Source organism: Gossypium raimondii, chromosome 9 (genome assembly GCF_025698545.1).
Source record: "Gossypium raimondii isolate GPD5lz chromosome 9, ASM2569854v1, whole genome shotgun sequence".
Taxonomy (NCBI): Eukaryota; Viridiplantae; Streptophyta; class Magnoliopsida; order Malvales; family Malvaceae; genus Gossypium; species Gossypium raimondii.
The window spans coordinates 30732848-30741512 of NC_068573.1; the positions used below are offsets into that span (position 1 = coordinate 30732848).

Below are 8665 nucleotides of genomic sequence, written 5' to 3' on the forward strand. Positions count from 1 at the left end.
GTCTTGTACGAAGGTATGAAGGGCCGTTTAAAGTTGTGAAGAGAGTGGGCAAGGTGGCCTACAAGCTGGAGTTGCCACCAAAACTTAAAGTACACCCAGTCTTCCATGTAAGCATGCTTAAGCCGTTTCATGGAGATCAAGAGGATCCAAATCGAGGCAAGTCTGAACGAGCACCGATGGGGGTAAAGGTGTCGTACGATCGTAAAGTTGAAAACATTGAGGCAGATCGGATAATTAGACGAAAGTACCACCGACCACGGCATGAGTACTTAGTTCGATGGAAGGGACTTCCTGATAGTGAAGCAAGTTGGGAACCCGCCGAGGCATTATGGCAGTTCCAAGAGAAGATTGACCAGTTCCACAAAGAAGATGCGACGAGGGCGTCGCTAGAACAAGTGGGGGAGAATGTCATGGGTTGCGCATGGGAACACGCAACCATGACGAACTTGTGCGATCCATCGTATTTGAAGGAGGTCATTTGGCCCAACCAAAGCGCCCGTTGCTCAAGAGATTAAAAGCCCATCCCAAGAGTCGATAAATAAGGAAGAGACCCAAGAAGATATGATTATGTAATCTTAGAGTTTTAATTGTATCTGACTTCTAATTATGTCTTAGAGTTCTAATTGTATCTGACTTTTAATTATAGCCTTTGATGTACTTTGAGGCTCAACTATAAATAGAGACCTCTTTACTCATTGTAATTCACTCAGTTATTAATAAGAATTTTGAGAGTATTCCTCAAACTTTTCTCTCAAGTGTTCTTGCTTTTGTTCATCTTTCAAGGCTCGTTCTTACTTCATTCTTCTGCTGTTCTTAGCGAAAATCTTAAGGGAATTCTATTGAATCCTTTATTGTTGTGAGTTAAGTTGACTTGTGCGTTTTTGCTGTTGAATCCTTTTTCTTTGCAAGTTAGGCTGACTTAGGCGTTTTAAGCAGAGAAACTGCCTAAGGCCGCACGGATCGCGTGGGAAAGCTCTAAGTCCGTGACACTAGTGTCTCATAGCAAGGCTTCTGTCTTTCATCCATGAACACCTAAACGGATCTTTAGTTGGAAGAATAAGTTGTTATCGAAACTGTGGCCCAAGCTTTACCAGTGTATTGCAGGAGTGTTTTCCTAATTCCATTGGATACTTGCAAGGCACTCCGAAAAATGATGAGCTCATTTTGGTGGAGCTCGGAATCGGGTACAAGAAAGGGTATTATTAGGCGTCTTGGGACAAGGTATGTGTTTCGGAAAAATATGAAAGTATGGGTTTAGTTATGCAACAATGTTAGCGACTTGTTTCTAATTCCGACTTCCTAGTAGAATTTACAAAGCCAAGTATTACGCTGATGGGATCTTTGGCTGCTGACGGGATTAATCATTATCGTCGATTATGTATGGCCATTTACTTCTTTAAAGAGTACCTGTGACAATGAAGATTAGTTATTGTTGTTGGCGGTAGATTTCCCGATTTCAACCAAAAAAATCTGAAAAACTTTCAGTATTTGGGTTTTAATTATCAGCCAAATCTTTGTGGTTGTTAATGGGAGCAAAAAGGAAGAAGAAGAGCAACAGCAAAGGCTGTTAGATTTTTATGCATGGCGTTCGATGGTGGCGTTGGAACGATATTCCAACTTCCAGTACTATTGAATCAAAGTGAATATATTTCTTTTCATTTTTCCAACACTGAGCAGCAAAGCGATCGCGGAGCTCCACCCCCCTCAGTATATCGTCAAGACTCCTCAACCCTGCAGCCTGCAAAATTGTTTAAACCATGACGGTAATACTTGAACATAAGAAGCTAGTGTATTCAAAGATCTTGTGCCATATCATATACTGGCTACAATAGTGAATTACAACACGTGCCGGAAAATTCAGTCATCAATGGAGGGATAGCAGACAAGCAGATGGAAGAGTGGAGCATTACCAGCCTCAACCGTCGAATCCTACCAGAATGGTGATCCATTTTCATTCAAGGAGAAAGATAATGGTGCTTCAATGTGATAAAACAAATAATTTGAAGAAAAAGAATAGCTTTCTACACTTCATTTTCTCCGGTTTAGCCCTTTCTTCCACTGTTCTCTGTTATGGGAGACTAAGATATAAATATAACAGCAATGAATTGTTGAAAGTAACAAATAATTACAGAAGAGGATGACATTTCAGATTAGCTCAAAAATTTGCTTTTCAACACTAGGTATATTGTCTTAGCTCTATCAAAATTGTTTTATAGAAACAGAAACATATGAACCTAAAGATCTCTTTCATGGAGCCATCAGCCCATCGATGGTGTAGGAAAGAGATTTTGCCCAGTCCGCTTTGAGTAGCAGCGTCTGTAGTGTTTCCATTACGTCATATCCTGGATCAAGTTTCCTTTGCCAACCCTACAAATTTAAACGAGCATCGAAACATGATATAATGGAATTAATTAACATACAGACATTTCAGCAAGTCAAACCTAGGAGCAGAAGGAAACAATCCCGATATGGGAATACATTCCCATTCTTAACTTCCAGGCTCAACTAGTCATGATTTATTTTGTTTCCCTCAAGAAGACATAAAGTACAATGCATGACATGCAGACAAGGAATTCTCACAAGGGGAAACGGAGTTGAAAAAGACATCTCAATTGGTTGGTCAAAGGCTCTAAATGAAAATTTTGGACTTGCATGAAATGGAGTTACCTCAAGAACCAACATGGTGACCAAAACAGTGCATACGTTGCCATCAATATTGACTTTATGACGCCTTACTTTCTCAAGCAGTTGTTCCATGCATTCAGCTGGATGGACTAGATCACCCTCCGGGGTACCCCAAAAAGTGAATGCTTCATCTACTTCCTGTTAAAACAAGATATTAGAAAACTGAGCAGAGATAACACAGATATAGAGATGAACAAATTATATGGAAAACGAAGGGAGGTTGGATGGTAGAATAAAGATGTAACTTAAGACTTTAGAGGATAGATTGTTCAGAATTCATCTAAACTGACAAACCAGTATAGATAGGGAGCGTAAAAGAAAGCATTTGAAACGGGTAGACTAAATGGGAAAATAAGAAGATAACAAAGAAAGCATTTTCCAAACTCCTCAACGTCCTAAAAGCCTTTAGGACAACTCAGATTATGTTATTCACATCACCTCAATAAAAGCCTTTGGGTTTGGGCAGTTTTGTCGCTGTGATAATCTAAGTGTACACTCAGCAGCAGTCTGACCGTCTCTTCGAGCAACAGCCTTAAAAAATTCCAATAAATTTATACGATCACTTTTAGAAAGTTCAGCAGTCATGCCTACATCAAGGAAAATGATATGAGGCTTTGACTTAAAGAGCCGTTTTCGAGAAGCCTTGCTATGAGACACCCGAACAAGGATATTTCCAGGATGCATGTCAGCATGAATGAAGTTGTCGACCTGGAAGAAAAGACATAATCTTTTGGTTACCAGTATCGAACCATACTCTTACTTTTCAAATAAACAACACAATGGGAACCAATAATCATTAATTAAAATTTTACAGAAACATAAGTAAACCAATTCAAAGCAGTTACCAAAAGCATCTTTAAAAGCGCATGAGTTCCAATATGAGCAAGTTTGGCCTTAACCATATCATATCCTTCAAATTCATCAACATAGCGTGCAACACTTTCCCCTTGTTCGTACGTTTCCACTAAAACAGCAGGGTGCACAAGTGGATAGACAGGCTTAGGAAAAGAAACATCTTTCCAGCTTCGGAAATTATATATAAAACGGTTCAAATTGGCAGCTTCCCTGGCAAGATCAACTTGAGACATCATGAAAACAGCAAATTGCTGGACACTCTCATCCAATCTCAACCAGTTAAGAGTTGGAATGAACTTTGATAATTTCGCCACCAAGTTGATAATCATAAAATCTCTCCTAATTGATTCACCAACACCAGGATGTCTAACCTTTACTGCCACTAACATGGGCTTGACCCTTTTACCAGGGTAACGGAATCTCAAAGAAGCCCGGTGCACCTGAGCTATACTTCCAGAAGCCACCGGTTCCTCTTCGAAACTGTCAAATATTTCAGAAAGCTTACGGCCAAATGCTCTTTCAATAGTTTTCTTTGTGAAAGCAAAGCTGTGTTCAGGAGCCCTGCTGTGAAGCTCTGAAAGCTTGGTGCATAAATCTTTAGGGAAGAGATCTGGTCGCGTTGCTGCCCATTGACCCCATTTTATGAATGCTGGACCTGCCGTTTCAAGTGTGCGATGCACGACTTCAAGCCATATTTTCCTGAATTTGAGGCCACAAGAGTCGGCAAATGGTGCCATTATTATACTCGGAGAGAACAAAATTGTAAGATAGATAGCCCTCACTAGCAAGATAACACCTTCTATCACTGAAAGTAGTATAGAAGAAACAAAAGCATGACCATCTTGAGCACGACTATACAAAGAATTTGGTGATGGGTAATAATTTGTCTCTACTACCTTCCTCTGCGCCAATGCCAGTCGTCCGCCTCCCAAGCCAAAAATACCAGGAACTATCAAGTGAGAGCGGGACAATGCTAAGCTTACTGCTTGAGCCATCCTTATGTAAGGGAATGTATGACAACTCGAAGAACATTTACGGGTGAACTTTTTCCAAGCAACTTGTGCATGATGAGTCACTGCACTACTCGCGGAAAAGAATGAATGGTTCCGGGCAAAATAACCTCGAGATATCCCTTCCTTGGTATTCTGCAATACCCATGGAGCCTTTCCTCCAATGTTGAACCCATAATGGGAGTGCACTCTATACTGCGGCAACTGCAACCCGATAGTAACAACTGTTCCATACTTCCTAAATTCCGAATGGCTCGTTGTTGGGTTCGAAATAGCATATTGTGCAGCTTTCCTAATATTGGCAAACGTCAAAAATCTGCATCCCAACGATTCTCTCATCATTTAACAAGTAAATTCTATAAACCCTGGAAGCATTTCTAAATTCTTAATCAGAAAGGGCAAGTATTCAAACTCCAATTATCAAATTTCAGACAACATTGCACCAAGAATTAATCTTTCTTAATTTAATTCTTTAAATTCAACATACCAAGCTATTGAAAACAGATTTTCCAGAAGTTCAAACCCTCGATGTAACAATTCACTGTGAAATCCATTAATTAAGGTGATCATCACATAAACCCTAAACTCCCAGAGAAACCAATCGCATAAAAAGCTTCAAAACACATAAACCCTAAACTCCCACAGAAGTCAATCCCAGAAAAAAAAACTGGACCCAGGAAAAGTAACCCCGGCAAGAAAAGAAACCCAGAATCTTTTAATTAAAGAAAGCTAAAAAAATGGAAAGGGAAAAGAGATGAACCTGGACATGGAGATATAGGGAAATAAAGGTAAAGAAAGGTAGCTTTGAAGACGCTAAAGAGCGAAGACGTTGAATAATAGAATAGGAAGACGACGAAGAGGAAGAAGAAGCTGTTGAATGCATTTTCTCATGGATGTATCCCTTTCTAATTAACAGTCAAAGGTGGCACGCGTTTTCATATTTGCCCGAAATACCTTCATTCACTTTGCTTTGAATTTGGTAAAACCTAGCGGCGCGAAGAGGAGGAAGAAGAAGAAGAGATCGCGGCAACAACCTCAATGGGCTTGTAAGAATATCGAAGAAGAAGTAAAGTGGAGTACTTTTGGACCTAATTTTGATTGGTTCTTGTTTGGGCTTCACGCCATTGCTGTTATTTTGTCCAGCCTTGTCTTTAATTGTATTAAAAGCTAAAGTCTCTAGAAAGGCCTAGAAGGCAGATATTATATTTAAAAGGGTAAACTACCTAGGTGGGTCACCCAACTTTTAGACACTTTCATTTTAGTCCTCCAACTATTAAATTTCTAATGGTTGTTAATTGTACACTCACATTATGTTCACACTTTCATTTTGATCACCAAAAAAAATTATCTTTTAAAGTATTGATTGGGGTTAAAAAATTAAGAGTTAAAGTGGTAAAACTAGAATAATGCATTAAAAATTATCAAATTTGAACATTGTCAAAATTTTAATTTTTTTCAAATTTGAAATTTTAAATTTCAAAATATAAAAATCAATTGAATAAATTGTTTAATTTTTTATCCCTTGATAATGTTAACCGATTTGTTACTGTAATATTTAAATTAATTAAAATTTTACTTTATGTTTCCATATTATTTTAATGAAATCAACTTGATAACTCATATCTAAATTTAATAATTTTCCATGAAACTTAAATTTCATTTGGTTATATAATCCCGAATCTTCCACACTTAGTTAAAAACAAAGAAAAATCATTGCAATCAATTAAATTAATATCTTGTTTGGCATGGAAGATAAAATTAATTAATTTAACTAATCAATAACTTATTTAATTGATTTTGATGTTTTGAAATTTAAAATTTCAATATTGAAAAGAAAGAAATTTAGATTTTAGGCAAGAGGGTAAAGAAGTACAATTTGACAATTTTAATGTATTATTTTAGTTTCTACCGCATTTTCACTTTAATCTTTAATATTTTTACCCTAATCAATACTTTAAAAATAATTTTTTTGGGTGTTCAAAATGAAAGTGTGAATATGATGTGGTGTGTATGCGTAACTATCGTCAGAAATTTAATGATTGAGTGACTTAATGAAAGCATCCTAAAAGTTGAGTGACGAAATTGCAAGGATTTCATTTTAGGTGACCATCGTATTTAAAATTAGTTTTTTAAAAAGTAGATCGGTTTAAAAATCCAGCTTGATAATATAAGCCCAACATTCTAGATTTAACTCTAATTTAACCTGATCCATTTTTAGTTTTATGATACATTTTGACAAAAATATCATGGACGCCCTTATATTATGAGTTAAATTGTATTTTGCCCCATTTATTTAAAAAATAGACAAATTAGTTATTGTATGTTAGATCAAAGAGTAAATTGGTACTTTCTGTTAAAAATTACATCCATTTCTATTGTTAAAAATTGGTGTGCCTAATAGAATAACTAGACAGTTACAGGTAACGTGTCATGTGTACCTCATTCTGACGTATAGTAGTAATGGATGGAATTTTTATCAAAAAGATCAGTTTGGTCTTTAATCTAATGTACATGGATTGGTTTTGTTCTTTTATTAGAAGAATGACAAAATGCAATCCGACTCCTAGTACAAGGACCTCCATAATACTTTTAACGATATATTATTTATTTTATGTATCAAGTAATTTACATAATTTTAATTTTACATTATTAAAAAATTAATTTATTTATTTGTGCATTGTAATGATTGATTTTGATTATAATTATACATATAAATCAATTTTAAGCTAATTTGAAAGCTAATTTTCATTTCAATGAAAGTTTAATTATTTGGGATAAATCGTAAAATTATACCTAAATTTTAGTTTAATATGCAATTTTATATATGAACTTTGATTTTGTGCAATTTTATAAATTAAATTTTGATTTGATCCAATTTTCACAAATTATTAACACAATTATTCATGTAACTTCATTTTATTTTTATATATTACGTACACATATAATTATATTTTATCTAAAATAAAAAGTAAATTGATATATTTATTTGAATGTGTATGATTTAATTAAGATTTAAACTATAATTAAAGTTTCATGTGTACAATTAAATTAAATTAAAATTTATACATTAAATTAAAATTTATGTATAATTTTAAGATTTTGAGAGAAAAATTGAGATATATTAAGCCGTTGGAAGAGAAAATAAGGAATTTTCAATATGTAAACAATTGAATTTAATTAAAAATCCAACAAAAACATAATTGTTGTGTTATTGGTTAAGACATATGTAAATATAATTGGACCAAACTCTGTTTCAGGACCAATCTTATCAATATAATTGTTAGTCTTATTTTCAGTCGAAGAGGACACCGACATGGTGGTTCAAGCGACGGCGATAGTGGGGGGCTTGAAAAGATAAAGGAGTTTTTTTAGAAAGTGGATGGGTTGTCATTAGAAAAAGAAAAAGAGAAAAATAATTTTTATTTTTTATATTTTTATCGTTTTTAATCTATACTAAACTTTTAGAGTTTTATTAATTTAAAAAAATTACATTATTATAAATTCAAAAAAACGATTTTTATAATTCAAAAAATAAATAAAGAATTTTCAGATTCTTTTATATTTTTATAACTTTTTCAGAATTATTATTAAAAAAATTATAAAAGCCTGTCATAGTTTACGGTGAAATTAGAAATTAACCTTCTGAGTCTACACATCGTTAATAGATTTTTTGAGAAAAACTTGGTTAGAGTAGACATAATCCACAACTAATCTGAAATCCAATTGATTTAAAAGGCCATGCAATCCAACAAGAATTGGGTGGATGAAGTTTAGCTATATTCAAAGCATTCAACCTCAATAAGATTTTTAAGATTGAAATGATAGCTTGTTAGGATAAAAGCTTTGAAAAAGTCTATTTCTCCTTTATTCATCTCATTTGATCGGTATAATAACAAATTTGATCCTCATAGTTTACAAAATTCTATAACTTTGATCATGATTTTAAACAATACAAAAAGTTTAGCTCTCATTGAATATCAACAAATTTAGAATTAAAACCAAATTGATAAGATTTATAAATGTTGAGGGTTAAATTTATTAAAAAATTAAAATTAAAACTAAATTAATAAAATATATAAATATTGAGTAAGATAAATTATGAAAAGAAATGAAGA

The 8665-nt window shown here is 34.2% G+C and overlaps 1 protein-coding gene across 1 annotated transcript; it reads right to left on the bottom strand.

Moving 5' to 3' along the window:
* Window positions 1–1999: 1999 nt before the first annotated feature.
* On the bottom strand, window positions 2000–5650 carry LOC105798954 (uncharacterized). Its single transcript, XM_012629223.2, has 5 exons — window positions 5311–5650; window positions 3531–4866; window positions 3124–3393; window positions 2668–2823; window positions 2000–2367 (listed from the first exon to the last, which is right to left on the bottom strand). The coding sequence occupies exons 1-5, from the start codon at window positions 5316–5318 to the stop codon at window positions 2248–2250; spliced, it is 1890 nt and encodes a 629-aa protein (XP_012484677.1). The 5' UTR covers window positions 5319–5650; the 3' UTR covers window positions 2000–2247.
* Between the last annotated feature and the right edge of the window lie 3015 nt (window positions 5651–8665).

What these genes read in the sequence shown, in the direction of transcription:
- LOC105798954 (XM_012629223.2), bottom strand. An exon ending in ACCCAAAGGCTTTTATTGAG is followed by an intron (nt 2,824 to 3,123) that starts GTGATGTGAATA and finishes TTGTTTTAACAG; the next exon opens with GAAGTAGATGAAGCATTCAC. An exon ending in TCACCATGTTGGTTCTTGAG is followed by an intron (nt 2,368 to 2,667) that starts GTAACTCCATTT and finishes TTAAATTTGTAG; the next exon opens with GGTTGGCAAAGGAAACTTGA.